Source organism: Anser brachyrhynchus (assembly GCF_964034855.1).
Source record: "Anser brachyrhynchus genome assembly, chromosome: 3".
NCBI classification, from domain to species: domain Eukaryota; kingdom Metazoa; phylum Chordata; class Aves; order Anseriformes; family Anatidae; genus Anser; species Anser brachyrhynchus.
The window spans coordinates 33,529,702-33,546,585 of record NC_137696.1 but is presented as its reverse complement, the minus strand read 5'-3'; the positions used below and the strand labels follow the sequence as shown (position 1 = coordinate 33,546,585).

Sequence of the window (16,884 nt, the reverse complement as noted above, 5' to 3'; positions counted from 1 at the left end):
AATATATCACAAAAAAGTTTTTCCAATTCAAACCAATAAAAACCAATAAAAATATTTTAATGGGCAGTACTATCTTAGATAACAACAACAATTTATTTCAAACTAGCAAGTCCATTTTTTTGCTGTGTTTACATTTTGCTTTACCTTCTGCTTAGCAAATCCCTAGATGATTTATAATCTACCATACTATCTAAAAAGGAGTTTCTCTCACTGTGAGGCACTCCATAGCTATCTCAGAACCATACGGCTTGACGGCTCCAGAGATGTGCTTCCATGGGCACCAAGCAGCCAGCAGTCATGCTTACTTAGCCTTAAAATTCCTTTAAAAAGTATTCACACAGCTTTGTAACCATTCTACCCGACAAGCAGTTTATTCTGGATGACATGCTGTGCTTTTCGAAAGCCCCCTCCGTTAAAGTAATAAAAGTGACCATCAGTAAATAAAAAGTGCTACAAACAGCAATTTACTCACTCACCAGGAACTCAGGCCCAAATATGAAAGCTGTCAATGAAACCCATACACAGTGCCATACAGATCTCTCCTTATACCTGAACTCTTTCCAGTGAAAATAATTATTTCTAAAATCTGAATATGCACTAGATGAGTGAGTTCAGCACACCAGCAAGAGGGAAGGAAGGAGGATGGAGAGTTATTCTTGGACAGAGAGAAAAAAATGGTTTGAAAACATGTGTACTGCTCATGGCTGTTAAGTGCTAAAGCAGTGTTGCTGCACAGTGGGATATGGTACCCAGTACACAAGACAAAACAAATATAAACTCCAGCAAAATAGGGAATTTGTTAATAGAGGAAATGAGAGTTCGAAGGTAACAAGAAAAACTACTAACAGAAAAGGCTATTACAAAAATAAGGAAATGAAATACCTTCCACCCTTCCTTTAAAGCTGCTCTAACTTACAGCATCTCACCACTGACTCCTTGGTTTGATCACGGGATTTCTTATAATTTATGTACATACCCACTAAACAACAAATCATGGCTAGTTCAGTAAACATTGGCACCAACTGCCATATCAATAGGTGATGCCATTCTTTCCTCCAAGTTTAAAACCAAAGGGTTGAATTAATGAAAGTCGGGAAAATGAGAAATACGAACAACTCAGGGACAGATCAGGGAAGAGTTCACATTAAGGGCAAGGAACTCATTTCTGTTCTCATTAGACATTTCCAAACAACGCTTAGCGTGATATGGGAATTGGCTAGTACAAGTAGAGTATCATGAGATGAGGCCTAAGAGAACACACCAGACTTTTGGTGTCTTTAAGCTGGGCATACCGATAGTTCACTAAGTCCACGTCACTCTAGGACCACCACAGCTGACAGTAACATAGCCATGAGTATGCTTTCTTGAACAGGGAACATATCAAATCTTTAGATAGGTACAAGGAAGATGCAGTGGTGCCCAGTGCCAGGACAAGAGGCAATGGGCACAAACCATGACACAAGAGGTTCCCTCTGAACACAAGGAAACACTGCTTTGCCATGCAGGTGATGGAGCACTGGTACAGGTTGCACAGAGAGGCTGTGGAGCCTCCACCCTGGGAGATCTTCAAAAGCTGCCTGGACGTGGTCCTGTTCAACCTGCTGTAGGTAAACCTGCTTGAGCAGGGGTTGGACCAGGTGACCTCCAGATGTCCCTTTCCCACTTCAGCCATTCTGTGATTCTGTGAAATCCCATATGAACCTTAAAACCACGTGTGAGACCAACTTCCCCAACATCCAAAGCTCTGATGGTATCTAAAATCTATATGAAAATTCTACATTACTGGATTTGCATTTTATATATTTCAAGGAAAATTCCTGGCATTCATTTCTGAAAAAAAAGGAGTGCTGAGACAAAAAACATTATAACTACACATTTAAAAACATTTTTATCATTTGCATCTTCTATTTTATGCAGCTTGTAAGATAACTCTTTGTACCTCCAATTTGAAGTACCACTGTGAATACTAGCTATCACAGCAGCTAAAAAGTACTTTTGGGAGTTCAATGATGAGAATCTTACTGATGCTGCTGGAGCCCTTGTATTTTTTGAAGCATTAAGGTTTGCAATATGTCACCAAAGTATGATAAATTTAATCACAGTAAGCAAAATAATGTCCACGGGATTTATGTCCTACCATTTCTCTCTAGGATTATGAGTACCTTGACCTAGAGAGATAAGTGTTAGGATTTCAGCAGCTATTAATCCGGTCCTGGATTATTATTTTATGATGTTGGGAGCGCAGTCCGTCTGTTAGTCACCATGCCAGCACGGACCTGGCACCTCTGAAGATATGCCAAACACGTTGCTCCTGGGGCAAGATGTAGCTCCTGGGAACTGTATGAGGACCGTGCCATGCAGAGAAGATGCCAGACTGTTGTTTGATCATCAGGTATAGCAGATGTAGGCATTGCCTTTTTGCCTTTTCAACCCATTCCCTGGATTCAGGCGAGAAGAGCGCAGCATGGTGAGAAATATTTCTCATGGCTTAGTTTTCAATCGGAGCAGTTTCCTTCACCAAGTCACTGTGCACTCAGCAAGCCTGAGTGCCAGCCACAGAAAGAGGGAGGATGGCTCTGGTCATCCCATAAAGCCAGAGCCAACACTTAAACAGATCAGAGAACCAACTCCCCTGTGTTCTCAAATACTAAGGAAATTGTGAGAGAAACAAAATGCCCAGCACATGGCCAAACCTCGACTGGAGGAGCATAAAGCCTTCTAAACTCAATCTTCTCTCCCAAGACTGGTTTTGTACTGCTCTGCTCAGTCAAGATATGGGATCATGGATTCCTTCCCTGTGGCAATCAACTCTTTGATACCAGCCAAGACATAGCAATCTTCAGAGATAACTCGTAGACTAAAAGGAAAAACAGACCCACTGAACAACACTACGGAAAAGGACTGTTTCAGTAATGGCTGAAACTGAACGTGCTTCCAAACAGCCATTTTGGGGGTGAGAAATGTACAACTCTTCTTTTCTTCATGGTTTCCACTCACACATTCAAATGTACCTGCAGCCCAGCTAGAGTTGGAATCGCACCGCAACAGCGGGGATAAGGTTATGACAATGCACGACCTGAGATCTCTATCAATGATTTGTGTTCTGAGAGATTACAGATTCTTATCCTGTGGCTTTACTTATAGTAATCAGTCAATTTTGACAGCTAATCTAAAGGTCCATAGATATTGTTGCTCAGAAGCTCAGCAGGTATTGCTGAGATCTGTTTTTAGATAACCCAACTATTTACCTACTTTAAAAAACACATACCAAAGGATGTGCTTTATCTCCTCACCAGTGGGTTTAAGCCAAAGGTGAACGAAGTGCAATTCACAGGCCCAGAAGTTAAACTCAAAACCAGCCTCGTTTTTCAGATGGGACACTGACCACATCCCAGCCCGTACACAACCACAATGTGCATTATTTATCAAGATGGCACACATAAACAAGGGCAATTTTTCAATTAAGCTTTATTTCAAGCCTAAGGGACAAATATTACCATCACATGACTATAATATCACCAGCACACATACCTACCCTGGTAGCACTTCAGCCTGAAACCTCCTCAACTATAAACATTTGAAGGAGTCACGCTGAAGCTTGTTGACAAATCCGGAATTTTACGATCTAATGCTGCGTTGCAATGTGGGCAATACCCACTGAAATTTGTGGAGCCTGTGGTTAAAATCTCTGGCACTTCACCAGGCTCAGACACGTATCCCACAACATTTTATCTTGTCGCACTGGCACATACACTGACAGGTTCACACAAGGGGCCTTTGTGGATAGAAACAATGAGAGAGGCGCGCACAGAACAGGAAAATGGGTGGTGACCACCAAGAACTGGAAAAAAGCCTCTTTCAAAGGAAGGTCTTTGAAAACATTCATTACACCCCACCCAGCTATTTTCACTACAATATTTCAGTACATAAAAAACAACACAGGGAAAACAAACAGCCCACCCTTCAATATGCTGTAGGCTCTTCAGCCCCTGAAAAAAAGGTCAGCAAGCCATAATGCTGCAGAAATCTTCACCAAGCAGAGTTGTGTAAGAGGTCTGCAAGCATCCACTGTAACCTTCCCCCCACCAGCAGTCTCACATGTCTCCAGTCTCTCTATATAAGCAGAGTCAATTAGATATCTTTATTTTCAGAGTAAAGCCATCAAAATTTCAAACTGCATTGGCTGGTAAAGAAATGACAGCGAGCATTTACAGAGAACATAAAGTAAATATATTGTGACAACTCAAAAAATTGTTAGAGAAGTGAATGGCCTTCCACAATGCATTCCAGTTGTGCGTTTTGCCTTGCATTTGCTAATTTTACCAATTAGGGCAGTAGTTAGAACTAATAAAATATTTAAGATAGAACGGCTGCAAGTCAGAAAAGGAGCAATAAAACCAATACATAATGAAATAGGCCTCTGAAATCAGCACATCCTCAAAGGCTAGAGGCCAGCTTTCAACGTAAGGAGGCCAGGCTTTCACAGAGGCTTGTCTCCACTGCAGACGGTGAGGTTACCAGAAAAGCAAAGATCGCACAGGTGAGACACTCCCAGCCTTGAGAACACAAAATGATGTCCTTCTCCTAAGGTTTTGGGCTGCTCTGTGATGATGCCCTCCACGGTGCTCTGACAACCACATTCAAAGCAATCATCAACATTACTTTGCCTGTTAATAAGCTGTGTCTTGTCCTTCCCTAAGTGTCAAATCCTTTAAACGCCTCTGTTAATAAAGTTAAGAAAACAGCTCTTGCAATAAAAATCTTTATGGAATGATGTTGACTCTCTTTTTCCCTTTTGGACCTATATCATTTTAATATGTGATCAGTTACAATGCAATTTAATGGTTTCTCCATCTCCCTCTCTTGGTCATTGCAGACATCCACAATAAGACGGATGTCCAGAGACCCAGAAAGATTAAACAGCCACTTCTTTGGCAAAGAGGGAATAATAATTCTTCAGAACAACAATACCGATGTTTCTAAATTTTGATTATTCCATGTAACGCAGTTTCCTCGACTTCCTGAAACAACTATCCAGTGCAAATCCTCAGAGCCAGGCTGCATTTTTTTGCCCTTTGGGGTGCAAGTTTTGTCTGTACAAACATCCTGGGACAAACCTCATTCTTAGTCCCTGCTTTCTTTCCAGGGGGCTGTTACTTTACACAGTGGCTCTTTAATTGTCTGTCTCTTCTTAAGTAAGCCATCAGGTAAACTGAAATAGCGACAACTTCACATGGTGTGATTTCGATCTCCCATTGGTATTTAGGTCTGTCACTAGTTTAAACTGATAAGATAAAAGATTAGTGGCTTGATTTTGGTCTCCTCTTTCTACACAGGAAAATGAGTCACCTACCAAAGGTTGAGATTGTTTCACCTATCTGGCCAAAAAAGCAGTAGTCATTTCAGCAGGGTTAGGCAATTCTTCTAGATTTACAGCTAAATCACAAACTGGAGCCATGTACTTCAGGGGGATCAGTGCCCCCTGCGCACACACCTCTTCACAGCTCCCCTGTAATCACCTCCTGTCTGGCTCATTAAGACAACTGCAGTGTTATACTGGGAAGAATCAACTGGTGATCACGCCAGCATTTTCTGCTGCTCTGTTCCCAGTGTGCAGACACGACGTCCCTCTGCTCCAGCCTCAGGTCAAGTGCTTTGGGCTAACACGCGCTGCAACGCTGTGCTCCTACTGCCAGGGCAGCCAGACTCGCTCCCTGGCGCTATCACCCTCTCCCTGCGTGGCTGCACCAGAGGTGAGCTTAACCAACGTATGTGTCATCTAAAGAAAGTAGCACCAGTCACAGAGAAGCTATTTATCTGAACAAAACCCTCGTCATTTCTTAGCAAAGCCTTTCCTTCGGCCGCTGGCAGTGCCATGGTGAGTGCTCTCATGGCTACCTGCCTTGCAGGATACGGCAGAAGTGAGGGCGACTGTCGAAACTCCGGTACTTGAGGAGGAAACACTTGTGGCCTCTCCATGCTCAACTGCAGAATTTCAAGTATTTTAAAAATTAAGGCTTGGTTCTGTCAGGAAATGGCCGCCAGCTCTTCTGATGCGTAGCCCTGAATAATTAATTGCTCGCTACACAAAGACTTTCAAAGGGAACTGATAGTAATAAGGGCAGTCTGCAGTTGTATTACAAACCGTGAATAACCGGATGTAGCTGTTCTCTTTCAGCATTTCTTGCTTTATCTGGGTTTCTTTTCCCACTCCTAACTACTAACTCTTTAAACTTCTGTGTATCTAGAACCAAAGGGTAGCTGCTCTAGACAAGTGTAAAAGATGATAATGAATGAATGGAGGCCACAAAGCTGGGGAGCATTCAGAGTGCATAGGCATATTCACAATGCCAGATTTCTCCATTTTTTTTTAAATTTTTATTTCTTTAACTTCAGAACTAATAAATAAATAAATATTTTGCCATTATCCCTGCTGAAGCTTTTATTTCCCAAATTTAAGCAAACAGGGCACGTGCTCATATACCGGGCCTAATTCTCATCTTCATCACCATCCCGTCACCCCAGAAGGACAGGAGGGGGGAGTCTAAGAACAGTAATAAATTATAGTTATGACAACGGTATGAGGTTGATAAAACTCATTTTTTTCCAGAAAATAGTCTACTTTTTTGTTTAATTTATTATAATTAACAGTAATCATCTTACTATTAAAGCCCCTTGCATTCTCTTAACAAAAGGCACACTACAATCATCCAGATTGGACATACACCAGAACTTCGCCTTTCAGTTGTGCCTAAGTCAGCATCAGCAGGGCAATGAAACAAGCACAGGAAGAATAACCACCCTCTCTGCTCATGTAAATCAGCATGACTCCATGGGCTTAGCAGTGACGCTCCAGTTCGCATCTGTCAGGGCGTGGTACCTCGATATTTCATTATTCTGATTCTAACTGTAAGGCAGCCAGGTTTCTGACAAGACAGCCCAAGATACACATGCTGAAATGCATACAACTGTATCGGTACATGCATGAGGGCTCACAAGGATTACAGAAAACAGATGGTAATTCCCAAGACGAGGGTGAAGGTGCCCTCGGCCTTTTTGAGCCGACAGTCTCAATAATTACCAGCACCATTTTGGAAACATACCTTGTCTCTGCTTAGAGCAGTTCTTGGAAAACGCAACTTTTTTTCTTCTTGTTCTTTTCTAAATTAAATAACTTTATCAACTAAACTGAATGGCTGTTCCAAGAATGACTGCTTTCTCAGGAGAAGCAGAAAGGAAAAAAAAATGGGGGGGGCAGGGAGAGAAGCTGCACTCACTGCCAAACCCAATGGTTTTGTCATTAGAAAACACAACTGGGATGGTACACAGGCCAAAGATGAGGTATGCTGAGAAACAATTGTACAACAAGCCTACTGAAAATGCTAGTGCAAAAGAATGATGAGGCAGGCACAGAGTGAGCAGGATGTACCTGTGTGGGTACAAGCTGAATCCAGAAAGGCAACGTAGCTCGTATTAGTGTATCCTCTCGAGTTGCATTTGTATGCCAGTGTAGTTAACTATGTTTGTACAAAACATGCTGCCATGGCCAAGAGCAGTTATAAAAGGATTTTTATCCCTTCACAGACAGAAAAAAAAGATAAAGTGCTTTCATATACAGTACAGAACATGAATAAATATTTAAATCTTCTACTGGAACAACCAGTGTGAAATGCATTTAAGATTAAGAAATCTTTACAATGCAATGCGTATGGTAAACAACATCAATAATTAGTTTTAAAGAGCAAGGCATGCCACACCATTGTATGCGACTGCAAGATGATTTAGTATAGTTTTTTGTAAATAGTGCATTTATGAAATAACAAACCATAGAAAAACACAGATTATGTACATTGTTTTACTCCCATTTTTTTTTCATGTTAGTCACCATTGTACACAACAACCACCAACATCAAAAATTCCTCTAGTTCTTATTATCATTCCTTCATACATGTAATGGACTGCCTCCAATTTCTGCTGACCTTCCCACTAGTCTCTCAAAGAAAACTTGAAAACATTTGGAATAAATCTCCAAGGACTGTAGAAGAACAAGTCATTAACAGCATAAACCCACATTGGTTGAGCATTTCAATGACAACTTCTTCACCTTAGAGGGTCCAATATCTCAGATCACCACCTAAGGATCAAATAGGTGATTTTTATGAACAGTACTAAATAAAGCTTTATTATCTACCAATAAATGTTTATCATAGCTGAGAAGAGGTTGTTTAGCCTTATCTTACAAAAGTTGGAAAAAGCTGTCTGTGTTGGAAAGCACAGTGACTACAGTTTATCCACAGTGTGACAAGAAACAGGAAAAGTCCACTTATCTACTGTATTTTCAATAAAGCTTCAAATCAGAGTGGAGGTAGGGTGCAGGCCCACACCTGTGCAGATGCAGGGATTTTATTCATTATGACTATAGCGTGTTTTATTAAAATCCTGCATGAAGACATGTTTCCCCAAAGCTCTGGCTTACTAACAGCTCTGGGAGAAGGACGAATGACAGTGCCAAACCTCACCAGTCCAGAGAGGATGAATGCCAACAACTTGCTTAACCTGTACATCAGAGGTTACAGGATTCACTTGAATTAATACAATTTGAACCTGAGCATTTCTTTAAAAGAACAACCCAGTCAATTTAAGCAACTTTCAGGGCTGGAGAACCAACCCACTCTAACATTTAGTATGTTGTTCTACTGGTCAGTCACCTTCACTGTCAAAATATTTGCACAGATTTTATTTTTCCTGCATAAGAATTAATTCTCACTGACTATTTTTATAGGTCTGAAGTTATTTAGGGCATATAGGCGTGCCAGCCCGATACCACTTGACTTTCAGCCTCTGTTTTATATTCTCAAAAAAATCTTCTAACTAGCAGGTCTTGCATCACTGATATGTTCTGTGCAAAAACACTGTGCAAATTCAAAACAAACATTCAAAATGAGAAAACTTCAGGCAGTAAAGAATGCAGAATTACAAACTGGAGTCTGGCCAGAAGGGAGAGGAAAGACAGGGAAACAAGCAAGATAAGCTGCAGGGTTTGAGGCGAGAAAAAAAAATAAACAGCCCACAACTCCCAGAAAATAGCATTTGCACCTACCCTGGTGAATGCTCCTCCTGCATTACATATGTACCCACCACAGCAAATTTTTATTTAGGTGCTTTTGGAATTACACCGTTCACTAGTACTCACCATCACACAACTTTGCGTGTCATGAACATTTCTACAGACAACTTGTGACTGTAAAAATCTATGGGTAGATAGAGGTAGTGCCAGTAAGCCTGCTGCTGCCTTATGACATCTCCCCTGTGCTTGCATGGGAAGAACTGAATTGCCAAGGAGCATACTCTCTGGTTTAGGGTTGACTCAGGACAACTCTGCACAGCCAGCCTCCAAACATGTCTTTCTCATGTATTTTGGGATCTACTGCTACTTAAATCATCATCTTGAAATATTAAGCACTGCACCACCCCATTTTAGCATTAAAAACAAAACAGCAACAAAACAACTGGGAAAATCACCCTCGACATGTGGTTCAGGATGTTGCAAGCCTGCCCCATCGGACTCCAATCCAGAGCACACTTCCAGTATTCACGCTTATCCCCAAAACAAACAAGGAACCTAAACATGGTAGGGATCAGCAAAAAAATAAATAATAAAAAAAATATAATCATAAATTCCATCCAAGCGATGGTATTTGCGGTGTTACGAGGGAAGAGGACACAGCAGGGACCCAGCAGAGTCCAGGACGAAGAACTAGCCTGCAGTGCTGCAAAGGCAAAGTTTCCCCTCCGCAAGTGCCCCTGCGGGGGATCACACCTGTCCCTGGGACCTAGTCTCACCTCACTACATTAACGGGGAGTGGAGTTATCCATCGGTAAGAGGCTAGAACACACCTCTTCAAAATAGGTTTTGTTTTCTGTTTTCTTGTCTTGTGCCAATGCCAATAAACACAAAATACTTTGCTTTCAGCTTTGCCTCTGACATGTCACGCTCCTTATATCAGAGCAGCTGCTAGAAGAAGACAGTCACTGTTCGGCATGGCCAGGACCATCCAAGTTTCTGCATTGATTCTGTTACTTGGCTGCCAAGAGAGAAGCATAAACATTTAGAAAATAAAGTAGATAGAAACAACAAACTGGGGGGAACTTCAAACAACACAAGAGGTCTGCATGGAAAAAATAACTATTTCTACAAGTCCATTACAAAAAGCAATGAAAATTTCATGCTATTTTATAGTCCAAGAAAGAATGAATGTTTAGCTAACTTATGGTACAGTATTTTCAGTGACTCAAAAATATATTATTATAGGGGAAAAAAAGCTTATATAAAAAAAAATCACTGACAAATTCACTATATATTTATATTAATATATAAAAGTATTGAGGAGTATTTGAAATCAATACCTCTCTAAGTAAAGCATGAAGGGTCACTAACAGAGTTTCATTAAATGTTTTCTACCATAAAGAGGCCTGAAGCATGGAGAGAACTGGAAACCAGATTTTTATCAAACCATCTCTGGCGGAAGTAGATAACACAATTCAGAAAATGGGAGAAAGATTTGGGAGTGCCGTCAGCAGACTTAGGGAGAGGAAGGGGAAAGGAGACAACCAAAAAAAATCCCATGGGTGCAGAAAGACTTCAAGGGCATGGAAAATATTTTTAAGTGCAGACCTAGAATTAGATAGAGAGAGAAGTGGAAGAACTTTTCACCCTAAGTGTCTTGCTTCACACAGCGTGAAAGGTGCAAGTGTGGCTGAAATACAGGAACATCTGGACTCTGTTAAGTCCCAGTTATGCAAGCAGTGATCACCTTAATTAACCAGGTTTTGAGAACAGTCAGAAGGACAAAGATAAATTCTGTTAGCACTTCTAAGATCAAAAGGGTCCAGTCAGCCCAGTAGCTTCATCAGCCTGATGTATCAAGACTTGGTAAATCAGAAATGGTCTAAAGAAGGAGCCACATCTCATCCCCACAAGAAGAAAAGTTACTGGATAAAAACTTTTAAAAATGATAAAAATACACCCTCTATTCAGTAGTACCTTCACATAAACATATAAGACTACAGCCATGCAGACACAACTTTAAATCAGGATCTATTTTTTATTCACACAAGTATTTCCCTCCTCCCTATGCTGCTGCCCACCAAGTTGCTCTTTCCTCACCCATACAAATCTCCCAAGACTGCTCAGTAAGCCTCATGCTAACACTTGCACCTTCGAGACCACTCTGCCCTGCTCAGAAAGCTACATGCTCTCCTAAGGACAACTCTCCCTTCCAGCAGCGACAATTTCATTTACTGGAAAGCCTTTGACACTGTTTTTCCTACCTCTGGCCTGAACAAACTTCTGTCAGTCCAAACAGCTCTGGTCTTGCATGCTTTACCCTCTGGTCTGGCTGCTCACCTAAATTCCCTTAAAATAGCAAATTTTCTAGCATAACTGTAACACAACTCAGCAGGCCTGGAGGTGCTGAGCACTTTGCAACCTCCTCCCAAAGAGGAATGGGACATGCAAGAGTTTAGGCTGAGACCAGCCAGTCTCAGGACTCAGTTCTGCAATAGTGTGCATCTCCCCATGCATTTTACACTGACTTTTCAGCAAAGAGACCATTTTCCTAAAGCTCTCCGTTTCAATGCTGCTGTTTTCAGTGCTTTTGTGGTCTATTCTCCCCTGTTTTCCTATGTCATGAGGGAATAGGGGACTATTTTCTGCAGTGAAATAGCTTTGTCCAACAACCATTCATAACTACAAGACGACAAATACGTATGTAGATAAGACCAACAGTGGAGCTAGTCCTGTTTCTGCTTGTGCACTGGAGTTCGTTCACCTTCAGGCCTTTGTTTCTAAATGAACATCAATTTTGCTGCTCCATTTTGTTCTCTGATGTGTTTGTTAGCCAGCGCTTGAACATAGTGCCCATGTGTTAGACTGCTTTGCTATCCAGCTATGGTGATATAGCTTTGATGTTACTCAAAGTTTTACTTCACTGAAGTTGTGTTTAACACACTGCGAAAAACATCAGCTTGTGCCTCACGTCCTGCCTGCCTGTTAACAGCCAGCTATTCGGAACAGAAGAACTGCTACTGGCAAGCAGACCTATGCCATCATGGTTTCAGGTTGAACAAAATCTTCATAATTTTGTTTCATATCAGTAAAGTAAGATTTAGGTTTTCTTCCATTCTGGTATTGTGATTATTCTATTACATTGATATCTAATTATTATGCCACAAAAGCATCTCTGAAGGCCACTACGTGAAATACAGCTGGCGTTCATCTATCTGAACTGTATTACAAAATAAGAACCTAATGATCTATACTGACATATTAACATATTTTAACAGAACACTTTTTTTTTTTTTCCTAAACACTTTGAAGCTGCAGAGGGAATACAAGAAAAACACAAAACAGGCATAATATAGAAGCAAAGCTGGAAGAAGTATAACATTATAACAGTAGTATTCAGCCACAATAAATAGTAAAGCAGTTTAGAATAACACAGACCCATATTTGTCAGATAAAAGTACTTCATAAAGAAGTTCTTACGTGTGATATTTTCTCCTACGTTACTCATGGAAATCCGGACATTCTTGCACAGGAAAACATTAGAATAGTAGCTTTGTACCTCATACAAGCCTGCACCTATGAGAAGTTGTCTGACCAGCAGCAGCAGAACTGTGTGCTGCAGCCGATACCCTGCACAGACACACAGATGGTAAGAGTTTCCCTAACTTCCAAGGTGCCCTTGTCTTATTTTTTGGGGCAGGTAAAGTGAGTTCCTATGCTTTCACAGACTGCCTGGCCCAGCAAGGCCCCAGCTGAGCAAGGCCCCTGGCTGCCCGAGGACTGCAGGCAGTGCAGCGATAGAGCAAAATAGCAATTGGCAGCAGTAGCTGCAGAAGGAGCACTGGAGAAAGGGCAGGTTTTTTGAAGGATGGTCAGAGGCAAGCCATTCAGGAATGTGACAGTGTAACTGTCCTTGACATTTTCAAACTGGCAAGCACTGTACAGCAGTATCCAGGCCGCAAACACAGAATACTTTTAGGTACTGCAATTAGAGTTTAGCAGTTGTTCCCTATGTAGCCATGCATAACTGAATGTCTTTAAATAAATACTTTGACAGACTACAAATGTAACAATCAGCATGTCCTCAAGAAATCGATCCTCTTCTAAAAATTCCGTGGCTAATATTTTACCCTGGACACTGGCTTTCCGTCATAAAAGTAGTTTGAATTCCAACCATTTAAAAAAATGACTCAACTTCAACTGAGATAAGGCTGGTTTAAAAGTAAATTATAAGATTTAAGAATACGTGAATATTTATGTTTCTTTAAACTCACACATTGGAATCACAAAATACACACAAAACCACCAGGCTCAGCAGTCTGTGCACCTCCCTTCCCATTTCTGAGTTATGTGAGTGACTGGGACATGGCTTCAAACTTATTTCTATCTTAGAGTCAAAAAATTTAAAAACAACAACAACAAAAAACATCAGACAGACAGAAAAGGGAAGTATGAGCCTTACCTACACATGGCTCTAATACCTAAGGCGTTCACAACCTTAGTTCATAATTCACAGCCTCACATAATTCAGGATAAGTTTACAAGAGATACCAGCGCTGCAATGAGATAAACCACTTTTTCAGTATTCATCATTAGCAGATACATTCCTAAAGTTAGGGTGGATAAAATTATACTGATACAGCACTTCAAAGCACTATAAACATGTTTGGACTTGGCAATATTGTTGTAAAGAAAAAGATTATATGTTTGTGTATATATATATATATATATATGCACTATATATATATATATATATATATGCACACACACAGTATTATTATATTTAATAGTTACATCCCCCCCCCCCCCAAGATGCCCTTGCTGGTGTATATATATATATATATATATGCACACACACAGTATTATTATATTTAATAGTTACACCCCCCCCCCCAAAGATGCCCTTGCTGGGATTTAGTATACCCATAATTTTAAAGGCCCTTGCCAGCATGGGAAGGAGGAGAAGACAACAAAAAACAGAGGACAAAAGTAGGTTAGAAGCACTAGCAAACATTATCCATTTAAACTGCTAATGGCAAGCTCTGTTGTTATATTTTTATCATTGCTTTTCTGCAAATTACTTTTATCAGTGATAATTTAGCTTTTATTTCATTATCTAGCACAGCAGACAAAAGGAAAACAGATTTGTTTTACAGCAGCTCCAGCACTTGCTCTGTCCATTAACATTGACAGATGAAGGTAAATTAAAGCTCTTAGACCATGTTTTCAGCATGCATGGTAATGAAACTTCTGTACCTAACAAATACATGTTTCTAAAGGAGAACAGAGTGCATGCTAATGATTTTATTTTCTCCACACAGTGAATAGAACCTTTCGTATTTTAGAGAAAATGGCATAGCACATTCTCACATTTTTCTCTGTTCTGCTTCCAAATACATCTAAATGAAAACAGGGAGAATCAATGTCTTAAACAAGGACATTACTGCATCTCAGACAGCTGAACAGTGAAATAGCACTTTCCTTCCTTCCAGTTTTCTCAAGACCACAAAACCACAGAGTTGTGTTTGATTAAATTATTATATATGCATACAGAACCCTTGAAGGATGTTATGTTGTTCCAATGCTGTTCTTTATCCTCTTTTTTTTTAGGCATGTTTTAAGCTATTCTATTTACCACAACAGAGGTAGACAGATTGCTTTATAACTTTCATCTAAAATAATAAACTTATTTATAGAAGCTAATGTAAGTTCACAGCTGTTCTGGGCAAACGTTGGCCTTTCCATTTAAGTGATAGTATAATGGCTTTGATTGCAAACAGTTTTGCAAGAAAACCAACAAAATATTATCAACACCTCTAAAAATGCAACTAATATTTCATTAGTAATAGCCATTCTCCTAAGCAATAAAGTCAATTATTTTCTTCCATGAAATATCCTTTCACCTTAACCTGACAAAAAAGCCTCATTAGCAAAACAGAATTTCTCAAGTCTGTGAACTTGCAGCCAGATGTTTTGACTTTTGTTGAAGACCACCTAGGCTAATATTTCAAGAAAAGAATAATAATAAGTTCTTAATTCTAGATATTTGGGATAGTTTTAACTTGTGACATACAAACCATGTAAAAAGATTCTCAAAGGCAATAGATGTCATTACGGTTTGTTCACTTTGAAATTGCCACCACAATCCAAACGTAAACACTTATTAACATATAATGCAAAATTAAAAGCTAGTGACAAAGTATTTCAAAGAAAATAATATTTTATATTGTAAAAGCAAATTTAGAATTCTGCTACCATAATTTCTTTAATGACTATTCAGTTGTGTGACAAATTACTCACTGATACTTGTCAAACTCCATTTCATTTTCTAATAAAAACTTTATTTTTCCTAGAATACATTTTTTAGTCTGAGATAAATTTAGTTTATTTTTTACGTCCCGTCAGCAATCATTACATGACCAATTACAAACAAATTTTACTGCTGGGGCAAGGCACCCTGATGAAAATAGATTAATATTAAAGAGCATGGAAATTTGGAAGAGTAAAAAAAAAAAAAAAGAAAACTTCTTGGACTTCCACCAAGGCAGTTTCAAAGCGCAAACATGAATATAATTTAATCATTTCCTTACAAGCAGGCTTGGGTACAGGGCTCCCAAAGCAATGATAAAAATGAAGTCACAGAGCATGTGTTTTAAGAGGACCTTTACTGAGCAGGGGGAGGAGGAAGAACATGTTAGTTGAATATTTTTAACCAGCTTTCCACAGATGGGTCTAAATCCAGCTCTTACGATTCTTCCCTGTCATAACCCACTACAGAGGTCAAAGGTTGAAGCTTTCCCAGAGGTTCACTGTGCATAACAAACACTAAGAATTCCCCATATTTAGTTTACATATAACAGCCCAAGTGCTGTGGCCATTTACATCCCATACAGTCCCATTAGTATTGAACAGGGCATAAATAAAGGCAGTCAAAGGCACGAGATCCTCCACATTTTCATTTTGCTTTGTTACTCATCCTTGTAAAAAGTTAGTGCTTCTTATGCTCTTTAAAACACACTATGAGAGGATGACGGTAAGACAAGTTTCATCATAAGCAGTGCATTTCTTTCTAATGTATTAAAACCATTAGTGATCAATTATTAAGCATTACAAAGATACTTGGGAGTGCTCAGATTTTTTTGTTTTCATTAGAAGTCCAATGAATAATTTGTGACAATGAGCTCTCCAAGCTGGACCGAAGGAGTAGGATCATACCCTATGGCTAACCTGGAGAAATCCTGGAGACATGTGGTCTGGGGGAGCTTGGACACTGCCAAAGATGAAATCTTTGGCTCTTATGCCAGGCTTCTGACCTGCATGCTATTCCAGATCTATCATTTATCTTAAAACCAACAGCAAGTACGGACATTGGTAGGACGGGGAGGGCTGTTGAATAAGTACGCTAAACTGTCTAGGAAATTGTCATTCCAACTGCAGTTAGGACTGCTCATTCTAAAACTCTTTCCAATCAACCAATAAAGCCATTTTTTTTTTCCTTGAACTTTCTAAAACACTTCAAGAAATGTAAGAGCCAATATACACTGGGGATTGTTCCAAAAGAAGCTACCAGAATGATCACAGCAGGAAAGAAAAACTGCAGTGTTTCAAAAGACGTTGTCATCATCAACAAACTCAGTTTAAGGAGAATTTTCTGCCCCAAGCTGTTCGTACAGCACTGGAGAAGAACAAAGGGACCTTAACGATGCTGTTGCACATATGACACAGCCCAAACCATCACCGGGTAAGAGTCAAAGGACTGCTCCAGCTGCTCCTTCTCCAGCCATCCACCGCCCGCTGCTTTTGCTGGGACACGCGGG

The 16,884-nt window shown here is 40.0% G+C and overlaps 1 protein-coding gene across 3 annotated transcripts in view; it reads right to left on the bottom strand.

The window, feature by feature from the left end:
- EPAS1 (endothelial PAS domain protein 1) overlaps positions 1 to 16,884 on the bottom strand; it is a 129,394-nt gene that overhangs the window by 42,013 nt on the left and 70,497 nt on the right. Inside the window, exon 1 of one of the 3 annotated variants that reach the window (XM_080588240.1) lies at positions 13,530 to 13,618. The exons of the other annotated variants lie outside the window; for them this stretch is intronic. Coding sequence (XP_080444366.1) covers positions 13,530 to 13,537 — 8 coding nt within the window. The 5' untranslated portion in view covers positions 13,538 to 13,618. Of the gene's footprint in view, positions 1 to 13,529; positions 13,619 to 16,884 lie in introns of those variants that run through there. 3 annotated transcript variants of the gene reach the window in all.